Source organism: Ornithodoros turicata, unplaced genomic scaffold (genome assembly GCF_037126465.1).
Source record: "Ornithodoros turicata isolate Travis unplaced genomic scaffold, ASM3712646v1 ctg00000960.1, whole genome shotgun sequence".
Classification (NCBI taxonomy): Eukaryota; Metazoa; Arthropoda; class Arachnida; order Ixodida; family Argasidae; genus Ornithodoros; species Ornithodoros turicata.
Genome location: NW_026999428.1, coordinates 139,273 through 162,799, shown reverse-complemented (window position 1 = coordinate 162,799; position 23,527 = coordinate 139,273). Strand labels below are relative to the sequence as shown.

Here is a 23,527-nt window from a genome sequence, read left to right as displayed (position 1 = left end):
TACAACTTTCTCAAGATCCATCGTGCCTGAAATGTTTAAGAAAGCTAAAGAGCGTGTGGAGTGCGAACTGCGTTCAATCTTTGACGAATCTCCATGCAGCTATGCCATTACAACAGACGGCTGGACCTCAAGACAGTTATGTTTCCCTAATGCTTCATGTACTACGAGAAGATTTCATGTTGCAGGAATTTTGTGGTAGCATGCCGACATATGAAGGCTGAGCGTTCGACAGAGAACTTGAAGGTTTTACTCGAAACCGTCATCGAAGAATGGCACATTCCCGCCTCTCTTCCGGGCTACATTGTCACGAACAATGCGCGCAATTTTGTTGCGCCCGCACCAAGTGGACGAGCGTAGCATGCTTTGCGTTACAACTTTGTGTGCATGATGCGAAGAACAGCACACCTGGATTTCAGGACATTTGTTCAAAGGCAAGGGCAATTGTTGGGTACCATAAGCGAAGTTCCCATGCTAGAGCAAAACTGCATAACATTCAAAAGGCAATGGGTGTAAAAGAACTCAAAGTGGTTCAAGATGTGCCCACACGTTCGAGCAGTGAATTCCTCATGCTGTCACGTTTTTTGGAGCTCCGAGCCGTTATTGCTGACCTTGTGTACCTTGCTTCCACTGGTGCTCACGGCACCCTTACTGCTGCAGAGTGGCAGAAGGCATCTGCTTATGTGTCTGTCTTGAAGCCAACCAACGAAGCCACAACGTCGGCATGCTCTGCGACATATTCCACACTATCAGGAGTTATCCCTCGTCTGCACCGTGTGCACACTGTACTTGAAAAACAACTGGCATGTGGAGACAATGAAAGTGACACCTTTGGAAATAACTTGCAACTATCCTTAAAAACAAGATTCCCCAGTTACAAGACAACTCCTCTTTGTGTTCCAGCTACTGTACTTGACCCGAGGTCCAAAGATATCTGTTCCTTAACTGGAACAGAAAAGAGCCACATCAAGACGCTGTCATGCGTTGAGAGAGATTTTTCTGACCCTTTGGAACTGGCAAGATTTCCTGCTCGTCAAGAGAATGTAGAAGGCATGGAGAAGGCGGCATGGAGAAGGCATGGAGAAGGCAGCTGTGTGGGGCATCTTTGAACAACTGGCAACGCAAAAAAGTGCGTACCTTCCAGGGGCACCAATAAATGACCAGCTGTGTCAGTAAGTCACCCCTTCTTCCTCGACAAGAAAATCCTTTATCATGGTGGGGTACAACCGGAAAACAGAAATACCCCCTTCTTGCAAGAGCAGCCCGAAGGTACCTCTCCATACCAGCGAACGACTTTTCTCTACCTGCAGCAGCACTGTCACAAACCGTCGTTGTGACCTCTTGCCTGAACATGTTGGACAGTTGGTTTTTCTCCACAGCAACAAGGTCTGACTGCCAGAATTCAGGCAGCTTGAACTGTAGTAGCAGTTGTATTTGTATTTTCTGAATTAAAGCGTGTCATGTTTTGGTTACCCTGCGTTATCTGTTGTATATTCCAAACGATTCGGTTCTACATTTATTTGTATTCGATTCGGTGCTCCCTCTACTATTCGATCCGTATTCGATTCCAACTGAAAAATCACTACCCGCACAGGCCTAATACATTTCAGTGCAGCTTTCGACAATGCAAGTGTTGAGCACAACGGTTAGGACCTGACTTTTTACCCGATTACGCCCGATATTTACCCCCCTATTCAAATAAGGAAAAATGGGGTTTACCCCAATATTTCCCCGAAAACTGCTAGACCAGGGGGATCCGAAGTCATCACTACTAAAACAGAACTTTGGAAACAGTGTTGTAAATGCATAAATATATACTCATACAAACAGTCAAATCAGAGTCCCTGCTGCATCTTACATGCATGGACTCTGTCTATTGATGTGCAGTGCGTGTTATGCCGAGTAAACTGATGATTTACACCTGATTCAATCCGATTCAAAAAGAATTGGGTTGAATCAGGTTCAGTTCAACCCAATTACACCCGTATTATTCAAGCAAAATATAACCAGAAAAAATCAGGCCCTAACAATGGTGCCCAGGAGAGACGGTTAAAAATCCTAGCTTTTTCCGGTGGAAAATTTACTTTTTTCACAAGGTGGGACTTAAAAATCTGCAGGATTCCACGGGCAAAAGTATAACAAGGAGAAAAAAAAAAGAAAGTGTGGCAGTCTTCTGAGAACGCACAAATGCACACCAACTATACATGTTTTCATCCTTTTGTAATTTTCCGATGCACGGAGGGAACTAGACTTTAATAGAAAATGGCGTACAGTTGGCATGTAAGCAAAGGAGAGGCATAGAGGTATCCACACACACAGTAGGAATTGGATTCTTTAAGCGCATTGTCTGTGTATGTACTTCACAGTAGGCACCCATTCTAAGAAAATTTTTACCACATTGAGAAGCCATCATGTGCATCGTGAGAAGCTTCTTCTGTAATAGTGAATGGCTGTGTCAGAAAGATCTGACAACAACAGATAAAGTGGTTGGATGCTGAAAATGGCTAAAGTTACATTCGTATGCTCTTTCGCTGTATTTTTGACGGTATATAGAGCAGAGCCCAGTTTTGTACATAAATATCACAGATAGTAATAAAAATCTCCATTCCAACGACCGCTACATTCGCCTCTGAGGAAACAGCCGAGCTGGGTCTGAAACATCGGGTCCTGTGCCTTGGTTGGAGATTTTTGTTATTCTCATTGTTTTTACCCAACCTGACGCGCTTGTGTTCAAGATGTTCACATATAAATATCTCAGTACAAGTACAGTAGAACCTCTTTATAGTAACTCCTCTTGTAGTAAAACTCTGCTTATAGTAAACGAGAACTGCGGTCCCGATAGAATCCCATACATTCAATCGCACACCTGATATAATAAAACTCCTGATCTAGTAAAATTTCATCATGGTCCCAGAGGGTTTACTACAAAGGGGTTCTACTGTATCAGCATCTGTATGCATTGGCATACAGTACATGTAATGTGTAAAGCCCCTAGCTTTCTGCGTAGAAAATTAATATTTCCGTCAAGTAGGGTCTGCTCGCATATTCCGTGAGAAGAGAAAACGAGCAAAATAAAAAAAAAATTGTTACACCATTATCTCCAACATGGCAGGCTCACACTGTGCGCTTTTCAAGCCTTTTGTAACTCTTCAGTTCTCGAAGAACATTCAATTCACCTCCGTCAGTTTCTCTGGGCATTTCTGTTACTACAGTGGAACCTCGCTCAACGAAAATATCTTAAACAGAATTACTGCTATACGTAACAGAACAACAGCCGCGAGGTTGGTTGGATTCGTATTAGTGGAATGTAAAAACTTTCTCGTTAAACATCCCATGTGCTGGAGCAGACATGCATAGTACATGTTATACATGGGGGAGTAGCGAAACTGAAAAATCCTGCACCTCCAACAAAAATACATCTCAACAGACACAAAATTTTAGGTTGTTCAAAACAGCAGAGTTCTAAGTTATATGTAGAACAACCGAATGACAGTTTGGCATTGGTGACACAAAATGATATTTTGAAAATCACCATCAAAATTGCCACATTAAGATTTTCGTGGCATGCCTCATGAATATATACTGCCAATACAAACAGCTAAACATAAAGGGCTGGGCTGCCTGTTCAGAGGGAATGGAAAGCACGTCTTTTTGAGAACGCCTTCAGCAAAATTGGAATCGTTCACACAGTGGTGGTGGGTAGAACTGGATAGGAAGTTCGGCAGAGCCAGACGCAGGCATGCCAACTTTTATGCTTTTATTTTTTTTGCGTAAACTGTTCTAGTTCTAATATTTAAACATAGTTTCACAGGGACATTTAGTGGGCTGAATTATGGGTGCCGGCAGGATTTTGTCCTGAGGGGGGAGTGACGAAAATGTGTAAAGAGTGAGGGGGTTTTGGGAGAGGGCATTTTCAGTGAGAAAATCTGGAAACACAACAACTGAACGATTGCAGTTTAAAATACACGTTCAACACTCCAAACTGCTACACAGCATACCACGGTACAAGTGAAATTTGCTTTATTTATGTTATATTTACTTATATATTGCCACGAATCATCATCGCGAAACTTCCAGGGCAGGCACGAAACGGTACATCTCATCCCGGCGCGTGCTGAAGAAGAAGCAAGAAGCTTCCAGACACATCGCCTGCTCTCTCGCAAACGCACGTGCTGTTTCTAGACTTTTCGGCGCGACGTTTAAATGCTTGTGCGCTCCAAGCTGGAGCATTCATTCTTTGGACTCAGTTGTGTTCAGAGAGCTATCACTCTTGTGTTTTGCTACCAAGTAGTCTAATAAACCGTTCGCTGTTTATTCGACGACTCGACGACGACATTTATATTACATCATATATTTACGCACAAGACGGGATTTTACGGATCTCCATCTTTGCACTGGTAGGCTGGCTGAAACATTTAAAGTAGCACAGAAGTCATTTTTAACACCCAGTTTTCTTCCTATAAAACTGTTAAGTTTGCCAGTAAGATGCCCCATGCGAAGTAATTTACACCACAGAGTCATAATTATCGCAGAAATTGAATTTAAAATACGCCGCAAAAAGCGACCGTGCGCAACAGTGGTGAAGAGCAGTACCAGCCTGCACTCTTAAAAATGGATCTTCTATCGTGTCTTCTACAGAAACCCGAAAAACGGTAATTTTGGGGTTTCTACGTAGAGACCACGCGAAAGCGCGGGGAATGACGTCGCATCACGTGGTTTCCCTCGTAGAAGCCACAAAAGTGGCGTCTGTTTTGTGCTTCACAGTTTCCTCCTTTCCCGGTCATTTCCCCCTCCCCGCGTGCTACTGCTTCCCCTCCCCCCGGCGCAGGCTTGCCAGGCATGCTTGCAGTCAACAGAATTTGTTTCAAAGGGGATTGACGACTTTATTTCGGCAAAGTTGTGAAATTGTGGCAGTGACTCTACATCTCTTTGTGGGGGCGGTTGATATGGCAGTTGTCACCCGTTGTGCAGCGTTTCCTCCATGCTTCCCATCCTGGCCTCGAATCGGAATTCTGCTTCCAGGCGTAACTGTGACAAAGTAAACGACGACAAAGACGCATTACAAAGTGGATACGAACAACATTAAGTGTAATAAAAGTCACTATCGACAACAGTGAAAGGGTACGAACTATAGCTTATACTAAAACGATGATAGGTAGGCAGCGAGGAGAGAAAAATGGTACATTGGTACCATGGCAGTTCCAAGTATGTAGGAGGAGAGATCAAAGAGATACCTTACTGAATGCGGTCATGGTCGACAGGTGATTGTTAGCATTGGACGCATGTTCCGGGTAACACTTGTGCCGTGTTCCGGCTAATATCTGTCAGTCTTCGGCATGAACCGCACGCACATTCCCTCCAGGCGGCACGTTGAACACCAGTGAAGTCTTCGTTGGTGACGTCCATACCCACTGCGGCCAGTTGAGACAGAGAATGGTTACTCAAACCACGGCCGGAACGAGCCCCCGAATGACAAAAACATCCTGCGCCATACACAAGCGTTAGCGCTCGTGAAGTACACGTTTAGAGGCAATTCTAACAGAGCTACAAACCGGATACAGCTGATAACACATTAGCGTCTCTCGAATACCTTTACAACTCAACTTCTCAAGCATCACCAGATAACTTTCGTTGACATTCTGTCACGACCGCCATGACACTTCCATTCGCACCTGCACCTTCCAAATGCTCGTTAGAAGCGTGGGGAAATAACAGGTAGCCACTACAATAGTAGTGCTGCTAGCATAGTTATCGCAATAAAATTTATTAAACGGAGGTGTTTTACCTGTAATAGAATCCCAGAATCAGCAAAGCAAGGAAACGCTGGCGGCAAGGCACCGAAGAAGAGGTGTGACCAGTGCCGCGCCACCAGCATGTCTGGCCCCCGTCGCATAGTTCACGTGATTCCGGTCCTCGAAGCCGGTCAGGTGATCACTCCGAGCCCATAGAAACCACGGCAAAAATTTAGACAACACGAAATATGCTTCACGACGTCCGATTCCTGGTCACGTGATAAGCGTGTCTTCTACACGGCGTACGCGCCAAAAAAAGCAAGACAATTTTTTATGGTATTTTCTTTTCTCCCGGGTCACGTGGGCATCTGCCGTCTAAAACTTCGGCCTTGAGCGTGAATCTAGAAGACACGGCAGCTCTTGACGGCACGATAGAAGACCTATTTCTAAGAGTGTGCGATCTGCCTGGAACCTCGCGCTGACGCTATAAGGAGAACGTTTGCTGATTGACCTAGAGAAATGTTGTCTGCTACTCCGCTGTCGTCTGCTACTCGGCTGTTCGGGGTTCTGATAAAGCCTTTCTCCTTGCCTCAGTAATGCTTCGGCCGCTCCTTCTATCCCCAATTCTCCGGGAAAACTTGCAAAACAGGTTTACGGCGGCAAAGGGACAATGCGCTGACCCCCACCGACCGGCAAACCAGAACGAGTCTCCTTATGCCGTCATCGCTGACGTGCCATCGTACCTCCTCATCCTCGTTATAGCTGGAGTGGCGAGTTAAGGGTGAAGGCGCGGAGCTACGTTTATGCGAGTTTTTTTCTGGGAAACAAATTGCACACATCAAAACCTTTCGCGCTATTCAGTATAATGACACACACACTTTCATCAGATGTCTCAATCTGAAATTTTTTTGGATGGCCCTCTGTACTCCTTTAACCATTGCATACTGTGCAAGGCACTAATGGCTTTGAATCAGCACTGCATTTACTTTAATGCTTACTGTTCATCAGAGTGTGGAAGGGGCATTCATCGAGGTGCCTGCATCAAGCATGCAAGAAAACAAATTCCGCAAAATTGACTAGCGCTATTAAGTGTCAACAAATTGAATTATGCGCGCCGTGGCTGGGTGCTATTTATGAATGACAGAGTTTTGTGCGAGTGGGCCAAGAACAAGGCGTAATAGAGCAATATTTACCTTCAACATTTGCAGACGGACACTCATGCTTTGACACCGTCACAAAGAAAGCGCTTATTCTTTTCTGAGGCCCGGACATATAGGTGACAGAGACAGTACGATACCAATGACAATTAACAACACTGACGAAGAAGGAAGGAGGAGCTGTTTTTCCAATGCCTCCTCGACAACCACACACATCAGACAAGGGAGATGTGTCACGTGTTATATCTGGCGCGAAAGATCGCCGAATTGAGGGGTTCCAAGCATTTTTATTCTGCATTTTTCCTTTGACCAAAGCAGCCCTCTTCTCACATATTTTAAGGGGCCACTAAAATGCAAAAACAAGTTCACTTCAAATTACGTTACACGTTACGTTAATTTCGTATTTGTTATCATAATTCAAAACTTTGATTCCGTTACGGAGCTACAGTCGAAATTATTCTGGACTCTTTCTCGCTTCGGTGCTAAGTAGTTATTATTATTATTAATTTCGTGTTTGCGCCGCGAAGAAACAGCGGCTATGAGCGGCATACAGAGGTGGACAGATGGAGAGAGAACAGGAGGAAGGAGTGGGGGACAAGGGGGTTTAGTGTGCGTCCTGGGCAGACTTCAGGGGGAGCTGTGCCGACATTCCTCTGGAAAGTCTTGGGAAAACCTCAGACAGCACAGCCGCTGGTAGGATTCGAACCCGTCTCACCTCCCAGTCTCGGCGTGGAAAGCGAGCATCTTAACCACTATGCCATGGGAGCTGGTCGGTGGTAAGTAGTGAATGTCGTTTTAGCTTGTGCATCTCTGTTCTTAGCCAATGCACGCACGTGCCACGCCATGAAGCAGTCTCTGTGAAAAACATAGTGCGCCTTGCCATGCGGACTTGCGTTGCTGTCCGAAGGATATGAAGATAAATGTTGTCGGTGGAACATTCATGAGAACTGTTGTATGCTACAATTCAGTGAATCGGTATTCAAAAATACAGTACTTCTCATCATGCCGTGCATATACGGAACACTATGATAAGGCCCGTTGCAAATCTACACGGCCACAATAGGTATGCGCATGTTTCTCCTGCTGTCTCATTGGATGCCGCCAGTCTTTACCTCCAGGGGATCCCATTCGTTGCCACCAAAGACAGCTCTGTTTTCATTGTGTTTTTCTTCTAAACGATAGAGCTGTGTCAACTAATCTTGCTTACATTATACTAACTGAAACATCGATTTCCATTTGAAAGCAAGTTGTTTTTGCATCTTAGTGCCCCTTTAAGACTGTGGTGCGGTAACGTAGCAGGGGTTCTATGTAAATTTTTCCCCTCCCAAATGCACTACCAAAGATACAAGCTTTTGTGGACCTGAGCCCCTCTCCCCTATTACGACTGCAGTGCATGGACGCTCAAAGGCCACCAGTGTGGAATCATTTCTGCTCATGTCTTCTCTCTTTCCTTCTTTGCACCTCTTGTGTAATTCTTTTTCTTACTTACGTTTGAGCCCTTCCTACCGTGAGAGCCCAAAATGCAGCACGGACGTTTTACGGCCCTATTTTGTTCGTTCACAGAATTCTCCTTTCGCGGCCCTCCCCAGCGTTTGCAAGGTTTCACTTGAGGGGTGCGAACGGGAAGTCATACCGCAACTATCGGGGACCGGCCGATGGGTAACAATAAAGCTTGAGGCGCGAAAATCACCAAACAGAGACTCCGACAAGCACAACTTGACAAGATGAACTTCGGGATTTGTGACGGAGATAAACGCAATAGAAAGGGTGTCGGGAAGATAAAGTAGATGCTAGAGGACATATTATGTCCCAAACTTTTATGTCAATACTGTCACTTGGTCAGTTTATCTGCTAATAAATCGTGGAAAATTGAAAAAGCGCCACTGCCTCGCATTTCTAATTGACTACACCTGTGTTCCAGCTCCTTCTGTCAGACGGCAAGGTTCACCTTGATGAACCCTGTATTTCCAGGTGTTTCTCAAGAATTACCTAAAGGACTTTGAGAAATTCTATTCCTCTTTACCCTTGTCCCTCAGTACTCTTACGTCAGGGAACAGGCAATTGTGCAAACATAACCTTAGCAGTTTAGTATTCAACTGACCGGGTGTAAAAAAGGCTCCTCGATATCAGTGGTGAGGTAGTGTAACATGTCCACTGTTTCCCTAGCCAGGGTGAGGTAAGACCGGCACTGTCGTTCATCCTGTTGGAGCTGCCTCTGCCTTGTCTGTTGAGCACTGCAGGATGACCCGTCAACCACTTCCTGCGTCTGATGAATACGCTTCAGAGACTCCAGGGACTCGTCGAGCAGGAGCATCATGTCTTTCATCAGCATGTTAACAAAGCTGACAAACTGACGTCCGTCAGACGCCTCACGCAGAAGCCCCTCCTTGTGGCAAGGGCTCTCCCACAGGCTTTTGATGAGAATGCTGCGCAAAGGACGGTGATTGGTAATGTTTAGCAGCAGCAGTGCTGCTCATCACAAGCAAGCGAACATGAGACGCATGACAAGTTCTAAAAGGCAAAGCTATAATCCAAACTTGTCAGGCAAAACAACAAAAAGAAGAGCACACACACAAAACAGTTTTGGAAATGTCACTCTCTGGAGGCCATATCCTTGCTAAATACAAACCAACAACCAAGAATAGGCAAAGTGTAACGCTCGCAAGTGAATGAGATAAGCTTTTCGAGGAGTGAAACATTGAAATAAGTAATTTAGGAGTTTAGTTACATAGGTTATTTGAATTTTTCGGTCTCTTTAAAAACTTACCTACAAACTCTATCATAAAGGATAACACGTAATTTTTTTAAAAATATAGACATCGGGTCCACCATGCAGAAAATATTGACATAACAGGTACTAAATGTAAAGGTCATTGTATCCACAGACATAGAAGACAAACCAATGGGGTGTTCCTTCAAGAACGGCGTCTTTCTTCTACGTAGCAGACGAAACGTGTACACTGCAGTGCTAGTTAAAGGGACCATGAAACGATATTTGACAAGCCCACGATCATTTTTAATTAGCTCCCCTGTACTAAAGCATTCACTCTGTGAAATATGAAGTTGAAAATCGTACAAATATCGAAAATATTCTATATTTACCACAGGCGTGAACGGCAGCTGCTACGGCCCGCCTCCGAGGCGAGCTGGCCGTGACATCATACACAGAACATGTTGCCGATTCGCGGACGGGCTTTTGTGAGCAAAGTGCGAAATTTACATACAAGCTTGTATACTACGTCATGAAATATGTTTTAATTTGACTTGGAGACAAGATCGTAACTAACCGTTTACACAGAATCCTACGAGAAATGTAATAATGTAATATAGCCGTTGACTGTCAGCATGGTTACCGGAGCACGTTTTCCCCTTTTAACTTCATCTTCGTCGGTGACATTTTATGAGCTGCTGCATACCAAACGATCCATAGACGCTGTGTGTGTCGCATAACCTCTTCCTCCATGGCTGATAATTTGCCTTTCGCCATATTTCAAGTGATTTCGACGGCAGATATACAACGTCGTTGTTGTCCAAACCGAAACCATGCACCCACGTGGTACGGCGGGGTGTGTCCTCCTCGTCGTTCACAGTTGGCTGAGAGGATTGGATGGCGATGACGTAAGCCCACTTCGAAGGCATATATCCAGCGGTCACGCCCTGCTATTTTTGTCTGATAACTGCGCCCCCGTTGTACTGAATACGGCCAAAAGTCGATGTGTGTACGATAGTGATGGATCATGAGAACGGTTTCCTGCAGAGTACTCAGATTTCTCAAAAATCATTTCATGGTCCCCTCCCCTTTACACAACTGGGATGATGAAACCCAAAAGGTCACTTCCAAACTTTTTGTTATGAGAAATCACGTAAGCCCATGTAATCATGTAAGGAGTGCTTGAACCGTAAAGTCATCTCGAAAAAGTGGCAGCATCTCGGTTGTTGACCAGAAGTTCCTTTTTTTCAATATTCATTTACGCTTAACACTGAACATGACTAATCCCCTTCTATGATATCCTGGTATACAGGGTGTATGCTATAAAAGGTCAGTCACATTTTCATGCAAGAAGTGATACCTCCTTGTTGCTATACCTCTATCACGAAAAGACTTCCTCTGCCTCAAAGTACATAATTTATGCTAGAGGAACCTACGAAACGATTGTGGTTACCTAGCACTGTGTAACAAAATAAATATGACCATGCAAACTTTCACCTCCATCCATCGGTATTGCGCATAGGAAACACATGAAGACGAAAGTTTCCGTGGTCGTGTTTATTTTATTACACAGTGAATGGTAACCACAATTTTTTCGTAGGTTTCTCTGGCATAAGTGATTCACTGTATGGCAGCACAAGTCCGTCTCTCAAATAGATATAGTGTCACGCGCGAAAATGTCACTGACCTTTTATAGCATACTCCCTGTATTGTTGATGATTGCCACAATGACAACAAAATATTGTTTAATATGTGAAGCAGTGAAGGTGCTGCTAGAATTTGATGTGCAAGGCATAAGCTTAAGAGCAAATGTTAATGAAGGTACACGCACTTATTGTGATGCAAAATAGCCGTTTTGATGTGCTGGAACTTGATGCCAGTGCAACGCAATGGTTAGCACATAGTGCAATGAAAAAGCACACCTTTTCAAATAAGATTACAAAAACTGTGTTCACTGGAGACAAAATATTCTTTGCATATTGGACATTTGAACAGCAATAGTACAAACAGTCTATTAAAGGGACGGCCTCGTACCCCCTGCCCCTTTCATAAAGTGTACAATTCGATTGCCTTTTGTTGAAAATGGAATACTGCTAATTTACCCCACAAAACGTGCCACAGATATTAAATAACCGAATTAAATTGATAAAGATTGCAGAGCATGCCGCGATCTGTGTTGGCAACAATAAGAACGGCCACGTCGCCCTACTGGTAAGTCCGTGATAGGATACAGAAATCGTCTGCTTCTGAGCGTACTAGTGCATCGGCGTGAGCAGACGACTTTCAGAAGTTACTGGGCACCGCAGCAAATCTCGTACATTTTCTTTCAGTTCTCAGGTGAAAAATGCGCATTCTAAGTAGTGGCAAGCATGGTGGTTCAGAACAACTATTTTAATCCTCAGAGACAAGTTAAAAGTCGCAGAAGAACCCCATCCACAATCACAAATCTGAAGTCGCTGGCAATCGGCGCGCGCGGTCGCATTACAGCTCCGACCAAAAACATATTACGCGCGCTTCCATTACACTCCCCGTTGTACACTGATCATGCTGCAAAATGAAGTGTCGCTGACGACGTACATGGAGAAGAAGTACGTGTTTATTTAAAAACTGCATTAAATACTCGCGGAAAGAAAACACGTGACTTAGCTTTCACGTATCCGATTGTGCGCCACATTATGGGAGACCCCACAGTTAATGCTCGGACTACATTCTCCGCTCGCGGAATTATACGCCTCCATGTCCCCATTTCGAGAGCAAAGGGGATTACTCAACCCAAGGTGCTTCTGCAAGTTACAATTACCGTGACAATGACAACGCACCCGCAGCCGACGTCATACGTGACGTATGCATGAGAGAAGCGCAGCTTTCGTCGTCTGCTCTTACGGCACGTTTCAACAAATTCCTCGAAAACGACTCGGTTATTCCGAATGAAACTTTGACGTGTGTATGTGTACAGTACTCGTGAAACTAATTTTGGCTAAGTTTCGGAATCGCCCCGGCTGTGCGAGACCGTCCCTTTAAACACATGTGGCTTGTAATGTGTATCTCATGTTTTGTCTTGTGCCTTCCTCCAAACTCAGGGAACTGTTACCTTCTTCGAATCTACACCTGCTTCCGTTGCATTCTACTCTCATGTTTCTCTCTGTTTGCCAAGCCCTTCAAGCATGATGCTTGAGTTTTAGCCTGAAGTTTTAGGGTTAACCCGATTCTTCCCTGAATTGAAGGTTGCCTCACTAGGGTGACCCCCAATTTTTACCCGGCAAACTGCCCTCACTGAGACATTCCTTTGGTATGTACACCACCTTGTGTTGCGGCAAATGTAGTTACATCACGTTTGTACCAAACCAGTACAGTTAATTTGAGTAAGTGAGCCCAATTGATCCTCAAATTCAGCATACAGGAAGTTTTTCCACCCAAATTTGCGTGAATTTATAGCACGTTTATTTACACGATTTCTACCTCCCTCCCAATTTATAAAAAAATATTTCCTGAAAACTTCAGGCTGTAAGTATGATGTCTGTAGTGGTTATGCCTCCACTTATTGCCCCAGGCCTGAAAGCTGCCAAGAAAACAGTTTGCATGTTCCACACTGGTGCTATCTACAAGGCCCAAAATGCTGTTATGCAGACTGTGATTTCCTGCACCTCCCTCCATCTCCTCCCCCCAGTGTTGTTAAAAGCATTATGTGCATCAATTATGCATAATCTGTTGCCACTAACTCCCGAGTACATATTAAATTTATTGAAATTTGATGTGTGATTTGATAAGTAATATAAATGGTAGCCATTGTCTAGTAGGTCCTGCAACAACAGATGATCATAGCAGGCCGCCATCATCACACTATATCTAACATACGAACATTCGCATACGTTCCAATTACTGCTCGAGTTGAACTAGTTAATAAGGATACTACAATACGGAATCTATAAACAGTTATTTCACTGCTCTGATGTATTAACACATTTGACACTTATAGGCACCTGGTGGTGATACGAGATCGCCACCATTCTGGACCACGTAGCGAGCGCCATTGTGGTAAGTGAACTAAGTTCAGCACAAGTTTTCCAAAGGCGTATCTTGATAGGAGCTTAGAATATGAGGCATTTACAATATAAACGTCCATAAATGCCTAAAATCTGCATTTTCGGGTTGCCTGCCATTTTATTGACTGTGCTGGATTGTAGTCTTTTAATGTTTTTAGGTGCTGTAACAGCCCCTTTTTGAGGTGGAAGTGCACCTTTCTTGCTTATTCTGATCTGCATTTTGCTTTTCGCTTCTGCATGTCTGCGCCTTCTATTCCTTTCTGCGTTTAGTTTCCTTCAGTACCTTGGATTGCTAGGAGGGTTTTGTGCATATCTCATCAAAAGATTTGGCCTGTCAAGATCTTGGGTGGCGAAGAACTAAAAGTATTATTTCATATAGTTTGGTTCCTGGCCGCCTTTGCATTCGTGTACCACAGGGCAAGGTTTGTACAGTACGTTTAAACGGGCAAGCTTTTCCGGAAGGGGCATTCTCAAACACCAACAAAGCAAAGGGGTGTGCCAGGTTAATTATTTTTTTATTTTACTGCCTATTTTGTTGTTTCTGAGCACCAAAACACCTGCTCATTTCTGTCGCTTTTAGTGCCGAAATTTCCGGGACCAAATGATGCTTAGAGCCTGAAGTTTTAGAGTTTAACTCGATTCTTGCCCGAATTTGCACCCCGAATTGAAAGTTGCCTCTTTAGGGTGAAACCCCCTCACTCACACGTCCGTGTAGAAGCGCATGAAGGCTGGGGCCAAGTGCTGCCAGGACTCGCGCGTAGGTGATGCCCGTGGGCTGGAAACAAACAGCGCTTCCACCAGCTTGGCTGTCAGGTAAGGATTGGCCATGGACTGTAGTGAGGAGCACACTAAAGCCACCAGCAACTGCACCAGGGCTTAGTCACAATGGCTGCCCACTGTCTGTGGCTGGTACCTTTGTGACCATACTACTGGTACGAATGAGGCTATCCACTTTTCTTTTTCCGTACTGGATAGCAAAGAGCAGCAGGTCTGCGATGTCTTTGACAAACCACTCTGGGTGCTCGGCGAACAGCTTCAGGCGATTCAACAGGCGATGTGCTGACCTGAAACAATAGCAAATAAGTCAGTGTCACACCTTCCGAAGTTTGCACGCGGTCTCAAACGAGAGGTTAGGAGCCACTGCCGTATCAACTGTGGCCACTCTAACTTGAAAAAATATTTTGTAATAAAAAGAAACCACGACTATATGTGGTGTACAGGCATGAACACATGGTGAGCGACAAGCAGGAAGCAGCAGGGGGACAGGTTAGTACGCGTCCCGGGCCGACTTCAGGGGGAATCGCACAGACTGGAAAGTTTGCCAGAATACCCAGGGAAATCAGTTGTAGGATTCCAACCCACCACCTCCCAGCCCGACCTTGGCTACCACCAATGAGGTTTCCCCGCTCGTGCATGTCACTGGTTTAAGGAAAGAGAGCGATGATGATGATGATGATGAGGGGAGCGTGCGATGGCCGGGCACGAGTGTCATGTGCTTGTAACATCATTTGCGTCCCCCATGATGTTATGTATCAAGTGGTGTTACGTTTCACTCTCGGTACCTCAGGAACCCCTTGTGGTGCGAGTGCCCCAATCATTACAAGAACAGCGCAAAGCATTGGCACTGGAATGCAAGTGAATGCCAACCAAACATACCATATGGCACTTTTACAAGCGCTGTGAGAATACTTGACATTTTGAAAAGGAATCCCATATTTTCTGTATTCGTCTTTGTAGCCTCGTGTATCGATCGGATTCAAGTAATTTACGTTTGTGGCTTTCGAAAACAGTCCAACCTCGATATAGAGAAACTCACAGGGAACACAGATGGGTAGAAATCCAGCGAACCGGTAGAGATGTAGGAAGGGAGTTGCCTAAGGACAGAAGCCGCCGATATTTCGAACAGAGACTGTTCTTCTGGGCACCGTCCTCATCATTGGCATGGTATTTAAAGGGTTAGGTGTGACGTGTTTAAAGGTTCATGCGAATTGTGGGTCAACAGCCTGGAGGGAAGAAAGGGTCCGTACGGGATTCTACGGCCGGAGTGAATGGCTGCTTTATTAGAGTATGGAGGGGATTATGTGAACATAGTGATCTAGGCTACAGACCGGTTACAGAAAAATGGAAGGTTCACGAACACGTGGACGAAACGGGACAACAGACAAGAATTGGCAAGCATAGTGAAAGATAAGGAGGTTAGTGGTTACGTGGGGAAAATTCCAGAACAAGCAAAGTTTTTTTTTAAATCAATAAATATATATATATATATATTTGTAATACAAAGTTGTGGCATGCAATAAAGCAAGCAGAAAGCAGTTGTCATGCAGAACATAACAGATTATAATAGAGGTAGAAGGGAAAAGCATATTTTATTTGTGAAGTGTTTCTAGAGTGCCTTGTGATTTGTTGATACCGGACAGGTGAAGAGCGTTGAACTTGTATACGAGGTAAGACTCCCTATCACGTCTGTCACGTGTGGATCTAAACCCGGTTTCTAGAATATATAGTTTAATGTTGTCAAAATTGTGACCAGGAACGTTAAAGTGGGACACAGTTTCTCACAGGGAACACAGTTTCTTTTGTTGTATTGGGCCTGATCAAATATGGCAGGCAGTTGTGGCAGAAAATACAAATTATTTTCCTATACCGGGAATTTCTTTACATAGGGTTAATTATATTGAGGTCCGACTGTTCCAGATTTCCCAATTTCACGAGTCGTGTGCGCTAAGCCCATGCAGCGGGTTCCCGATGGGTGTGCAATGTAGTGGTGCATCCCACGCTCGTGACGTTGCACACAATGAAATCACCAGGTACGATAGCAAACGATTTCTCGACAGTCAGACAGAATACATATTCTTTGATTCCACTTTCAGTAACGAGCCTCTACTAATGAAATGCACACAACAGATGGCAAAAATTTTTATGCGACAAGTCCATATAGAACACGTAAGTACATGAAAAAAAAAAACACTTATATGATACACAACTATGCAGCAGTGGCATGCATGGGTTGTGTGCATCTGCAATCCCTGTATGATCAACACTACCAGCTATTGAGTGCAGAGTTCTTGTGTGTGTGTTTGTGTTGTGCTCACCTCATGTGGTTGGGATATTTGAATGTTGAACAAGGAATCAATGATATGCACACAGAGGCTGCATATGCACTGCTAACGCCACCTAGATACAAAAGGCCTGCTTAATGCCTCCTCTCCCTCCTTCGCTACATAGATATTCAGAATTCGTCTGCTACAGCGATTCGCCATTCTGCCAGTTCAAGAACTCTAAATGATTGCAGCTAACTTCGCAAATTTGAACCTGTAGAATAAAAGTGCAACAGGCTTTCCAGAAGATTAGTCTTGAGAAAAATATGGAACCATTTTGCGCTTTACTTTGTTTTTTTTCCATTTAGTATGCGAGAACCTTCATTACTTGCAGACAACAGGGGCTGTCCGTGTGTCTTACGGTGCAACACCATCTAACTGCTCTGTGGACGTCACTGTTGCCATGATAGAATGATCTGAGACGACCTGGGACTCTGAATATCTACAAATATCGATTTATCAAAATCGAATATTGATATTTCAAATATTGATACATTATCAATGTTCACAACAGACAGAAGTACACATTTCAGGGATACTCAGATATCTTCCATAAGAACACGGTTACTTTACCGAAATTTTTCAGACGTTGGTAGTACTGAATGGGAAAAACACTGATTACCATATTTTCTCAAACCTAAGATGACGTCGAATATAAGACGACCCCCAAGTTTAGGGTACACGAATTTGAAAAAAAAAAAAGTAAATAGGGATTGGGAGGCAGAATAGCAGATGGAGTCAATGCACAATACCGTTTATTAGGCCTGTGCGAATATTCGAAATTTTCTAATATCGAATCGAATAACTGTATATTCGGTTCGATTCGAAATCGAGTAGCGATATCCGAATATATTTGATACTTTTTTGAATAATGTGAGAGGGTTTGCAATGGGTCGGATCGTAGTGCTCCGCATATGGGCGGCATGGTAGTCACTGCTGCATTTTTCAATACCTATTCACTGAATTGTAGCCCACAACAGTTCTCGCAAATGTCACACTGACGACATTTATCTTCACGCCCTTCGGACAGCGGCGCCTGTCCGCTTTGCAACGTGCACTATGTTTTTCCCCGGGACTGCTCCATGGCATGGCACGCGTGTGCACGTACGACTAACTACACCGATGCAAGAGTTGAAACGTCGCTTACTGCTTTGCGCCGAAGCAAGAAAGAGTCTGGTATAATTATTATTGTAGCTTCAAAACAGAATCAAAGTTTTGAATTATGATAACAAGTATGAAATTAACGCAGCATGTAACGTAATTTGAAGTGAACTTGTTTTTGCATTTGTGTGCCCCTTTAACAGTTTTAGAGAAAGAAAACAGGATGTTTAAAATGACTTCTGTACTATTTTAATGTGTGTTCTTGTTACGTAGGCTCGAAACTAACTTGGGCTCAGCGGTCTGTATGAGACTACATACAGTAGTAAAGTAACATTTCATATGCTTACAAAAATAAAAAGGAAACAAAAAAAGAAGAAGAAATAAACACTTGTTGGTGTGCCAAATTTATATTAAAAATGTATCTTGCAGTAGATTGTCACGAACGAGGGCTCAGATCATGAACCTCAACATGTGCGTGGTCATTAGTTTTTAAGTTGGCATTAGTTAAGTGAGAGCTGTTGGAAAATCATGGGCGAAGTGGTGTGTCTAACGCTTCCTATGGAATACCGGGGACCTTTCAGAGTTTGCAACTGTATATGGTCCACTTATGCAATTTTGCTGCCACGCAGAAATAAAGTTCACAAATAGGAACCACACAGCAATAATACTGACGTGGAAATCTTATGACACATAATTTTAAGTTGGTCATTTTGTCTGGGATGTAAGGTGCAGTTTAGGACCGGGACTTCAATATTTTGCAAGAATATTTATAAGTTATAAACATCCAGAGATTGAGAAGTTACCCGTCAAAAATAACTCATTACGAGTTAAGTTACCGCAAGAAAAATGTAACTAAGTTAATAACGAAGTTCTTCAGCCTGAAATGTAACTCGCAGTTGCGGAGCTGCTTGAAAGAAAGAAGGAGTTACTTCCAGGTTTACTTCCGACACAAAGCAGCACTATACACAAATGCAGCGCACGTGAGCAGTTGAATTAGATCTTGAGTTGCCTGAGGAGGATTGCAATACATTTAGATAGTTTTCGTTTATGTCCAACGATTTCATTGCTTAGCATCTTACTGTGTGGGCGCACAATGATTCAGCTTCATTTCAATGGCAGCGGTTCTCACTTCCTGAATAGAATACTGTAATTGACTGAATATCACGTTCTGTGGCAAAGAACGTTTCTAGCAAAGAAATAAGTGGTCATTACTGAAAATTGAAATAAATGTAACTTGGAACTAAGCTGAACTTACTTTGGCAAAGTTACTTGAAAATGGAACGAGTTCCTCTGAAAGTTACCATGGCGCAACAGTACCGAGTTAAGTTACAAGTTACAAAAAAAAAAGGAGTTAGTTACAGCAATAAGTTACCTCGAACTCAAAATATCAAGATGACTGCATAATAGTGACCCAACTGTCAACTCCTGAATGTTAAAAGGATGATTGACTAATATAATGGAGCATGCACTGATGCACAAAGTACTTCAAAATTGTACTTAATGTAAGGTATCTAGCACATGTTATACTTTAAGTACAGTACCAAGTACCATACTACAAATATACCTAAAGCAAAACACAATAGTCCTTTGCTCCCCCCAAGGTACTCTTACGCACCCATCAAGTATGTTGCAATCTCAGATTGTATCGCTTGACGTTTCAGTACTGGGTAGTCATGAAACATGAGGTAATTATGTTTCAACTGTTATCTAGAGAAAGCTTTTATTTAGCATTTTGGCAGAGTCATGCTGTAAAATATGGAAAGTTTACACCTGACTCATTAACATGAAACGAAAGAAATCATTTTGCAACCCAACTTTGCGTTTTTATTGCCAATTGGGTATGTGAGTATCTGAAAGGAAAGCACAGAAGAAAAGTACTTAGAGTACAGAGTAAGGTACACAGATTGAAGTATACCCTAGGAGTAAAAGCACTGAGCAAAGCACTTAGTGTAGTACTTTAGTGCTTGGTACTGCAAGTAGTTCTCATCACTGAATGAAGGGCATCATTACTTTGCTACTACTGACTCCTATTGCAATAAAGAGTACTAGCTCCTGTGGTTTTGAAACTAGAGTTCTGGATCCAGGTAGGAAGAATTTCTACCAGCAGCTCCACGAGAACCAGAAAAAAGTGCAAGATACAAAGGGGGGGGGGGGTTTCAAGGACTGCATAAAATTGCATGGTACTCAAGGATTTCAAGGACCAGTGGGAAGGAAACATGCACAGAGACAAACAAGCTAAGGAATCCATGAGCAGGGAATCACAATGCAGAAGACAATTGGACGGATTAGCGGACAGGATGTCATGTGCACATAGAGACGTGAGAACTAAACTGTTCCGTGCATGCCAGCCTTTTTATTTTGTGTTTGTTCATTTCTTATTAGTGTCGTGTTGATTGTGGATATGTGTTGCATTGTATTACTCATCATTATTAATTTATCTGTTGTTGTTTTTGAGTATGTAATAATAAGCACAGATACTCACAGCAACGTGCGGTTGCCAGAACAGCACTGTCATTCTCTTGACCTCCTTTTTAAAATAAATGTGAGTTCGCCGATCACGTGACTTGATTACGTCGTTGCACCACGTGGTGTCGTGGCGTCACTGAATCACTGAACGAATCTCTTAAATGAATCACTAGAATAAACTCAATCAAATGAAAAGATTCACTAAAAAGAGTTGTTCTGCCCATCACTACTTTTCCCAGCCCTGAACAGCCGAGTAGCGTCACGCGGCTGTTGCATCCTGATTACCTCATCATGTTGCAAACCGGGGAAGGCAGAACTTTTGATAGTAACGAAAATTATGGAGGCCGAACGAGCCGAAGCTGGTGGTGGGACCACTGCGCCGCCACCAACACTACGTTCTCACTTTTCACCTGTCTTTGTTTTTGTGCTTGTTTTTGTCAAAAAGGTGCAAGGGGCAGAGCAAATGGACTGTGTAACGGGTGCTGCTTTCATGGAAAGTACAATGGAGTCCCATCAAAGCGGAAAAGTGTATGGGTCGAGTGATGCGATGAAACTTTAGTTGCACCATGTGAAGCTCTTGTTGCGCAACCAGAGATGCAGAGTCGATCGCTTCACAAGCAATTTCTCCTGCAACTCTAGCTGCAACCTATCGATAAGACGGCTCGGCCTTGCAAGCACGACCAATCAGGAAGACTGCCATGTGTCATTTATTGCGGCGGCAGTACGCGAGACGAATCGATGATGATCGACGATGAAATTATCACTGACGAGTGGAAATTATGCAAAATTATCCAAGTACGGAAGCCAGTGATTGAAGTCGCAGTACAATGGGACGAAAATTGATGCGCGATCTCGGTGACCACTACGGCATTTCGAGATGCTCACCGTATAAACGGAACCTATTTGGTGCAACTTCCGTTGCGTGCAACCGTAACAGGAACACAGCTGCAGCAGTTTCATCCCGTGAATCCACCCTAAGATCATTTGTCACACACGTTTGCACTATGTCGTAACTTTGTAAGGAAACAAACATCATCTATTAATTGACTCAAGATGCAAAAGTGGGCCCACCTTAACGAAATTGACTGCCAGTACGTACCAGATCACTGCTAAGACATTGCCAGCAACCACAGCTACCACAGGTAAAATTGTAAAATACCTAACTTTCTTGAATTTTCAATATTTTACAACATTTTTAATACGTACAGCTGTATTTAACTAAACGAATTGAGCGGGTGCCCCCACCCCTGCACAATATTGTAACGCCAGGCTTCAGTAAGGGTTACTTCTGGGTGTTCTGCGACAAACTCCCTTATGTGCCTGCGAAGGTCATCAGATTGGGTTACGCAGGCCGCCTGCATGAATGCGACTACATTTCCATTAAGTATCCTTGTCCCTAAATATTCTGATGTGTTTTCCTGAAGTAATTTGCAATTGAATGTCTTAGCGAGGTGAAGCATCTCTAATGCAACTGAAATATCAGGATTTTCAAACGAATCCGACGTCCCGTTTGGCTGACCTTTCCCCGTTTTTTTTTCCCTTTTTGTCTAATAAATATATCCCCCCCCCCCCGAATACATGAACTGGATAAACTTGCTTACTGCTTCAATGCTAAATCCAACAATCATATATGAATGTGGATGGTGTTTGAATATCTCTTTGAGAACAGACGACCTTGATGCGAGTATGGTCTTATGTACAGCGAAGGTCTCTGTCAGCGTTCATGCAGAGCTGCCTGAGGTCTTCGACTAGGGCGTTTCCAGATTTTCTGCGCTTATGTCCATTTAACACCCCCAATAAGGAGACAAGTTCAATACGATCTTCATATTCTTAGATGTAATGTTGCTCCACCTGACCCTTACTCTAGACAACATTACAGGTCTTAAAACTTCGAAGTTCTCAAAACACGGGATTGACGTCGTGTCTAAAACGTGGTCGCCAGCCACAATATCGACTGCGTATTTCGCTTTCACGTTTTTGTTTGCTGGACTGTAGAGCAATTCTAAGTACAATACCAATTGTGCTCTCCTGAAACGGCGCTGTCTTTTTAAGGTAAACCGCCACTTAGTGTCCAATTGTTCAGTTTCAAGCCCCGGCGGACCCTGAAATTCATAATTTTCGCCTTCTAGGGATACAGTGCATTGGGAAGCTCCCACTCATGCCGGCTATTTATGATACTGGGTGTACTGCAAGCATGACTTACACTGAGCGGGCGCTTTGACATTGTTGGGATGGGTACGGGGTAGGGGCAACACCGCAGTCCTAATCGAATGTTGTTCTCCAAGAGTGCAGGACCTCTTCTTCTTTGGCAAGGGAGATGGATAGTAATCCCGCGGCTTCTACGAAGACAAAATGATGAAAAATACATGCAATTTTACTACTTTACGGGCCAAAAATTGTTACCGATTTACAAAATTTGTGAATTTTGATACGAAATTACCTCTTTCCACGGGATCACTCTGGTTTACACTTCGCAAAATAAACTCATCGAAATTAATCGCGAAAAAATCCGCGGTACAGCGGCTAGAAGGGCTAGAAGGAGAAGTGTGCCGGGCGCTAGGGAAGCGCAAACCGCAATGACAAGTTCAGGCGTCGCAGAGGGCGCTGCAAACCACTAGGCGAGTCGGGTCGCGGGAGCAGACGCTTACTTGTCAATTCAACGTGTATCGTTTCGAGCATTTGTTTGTTCAATTTGTGTCTCTTTGGGCGCTTTTGTGTGTCACCTAGCGAAGTCTGGGTATCCAGTCTTCACGACATGGTCCATGCCACCGTGAGGACGAACATGAGGTCCTCCTGTTCCGACCACCGAAGGAAACTATCCGCAGAGAAGAGTCGACGCGTAACGTAAAGCGCGCGGAGAAAGGACTGACAATTGATTGCGTTGTGTGTGAACGGTAATTAGAGGAAGGGTATACCATGAGGATTCTTCGGCACATCATTGGCGACGAAAACGTTGAAATTCCGAGGGACAGGTCGCTGCTCACGGATGATGCCGTTCCAGCCCTGTTCCGGACGCGCCGAAGTATTAGACGAAGAAAGTGCACCCATCAAAATAAACCTGGATTCTGGTGCGCAGGTGCACAACTTGAACCCGTTGTGCATCAACAGTGATGGAAAACGAATTTTGCAATCTCTGTCAACGTACGGCACATGAAAGAATGGTGAATGACATGACGCATCACAAAAAAGTCAAATGGAATTCCGTGTCCAAAATTCCCTT

The 23,527-nt window shown here is 43.8% G+C and overlaps 1 protein-coding gene across 7 annotated transcripts in view; it reads right to left on the bottom strand.

The window, feature by feature from the left end:
• LOC135375965 (ubiquitin conjugation factor E4 B-like) overlaps window positions 1-22,641 on the bottom strand; it is a 54,920-nt gene extending 32,279 nt beyond the window's left edge. For 2 of the 7 annotated variants that reach the window (XM_064608597.1, XM_064608598.1), the window contains exons 1-4: window positions 22,511-22,641; window positions 14,553-14,703; window positions 14,343-14,470; window positions 8,988-9,312 (exon numbers count right to left, since the gene is read on the bottom strand). In XM_064608597.1, coding sequence (XP_064464667.1) covers window positions 8,988-9,312; window positions 14,343-14,470; window positions 14,553-14,564 — 465 coding nt within the window. In that variant the 5' untranslated portion in view covers window positions 14,565-14,703; window positions 22,511-22,641. Of the gene's footprint in view, window positions 1-4,882; window positions 5,026-5,231; window positions 9,313-14,342; window positions 14,471-14,552; window positions 14,704-21,406; window positions 21,565-22,510 lie in introns of those variants that run through there. The other 5 variants (XM_064608602.1, XM_064608603.1, XM_064608600.1 and 2 more) reach the window with 5 other exon arrangements.
• Between the last annotated feature and the right edge of the window lie 886 nt (window positions 22,642-23,527).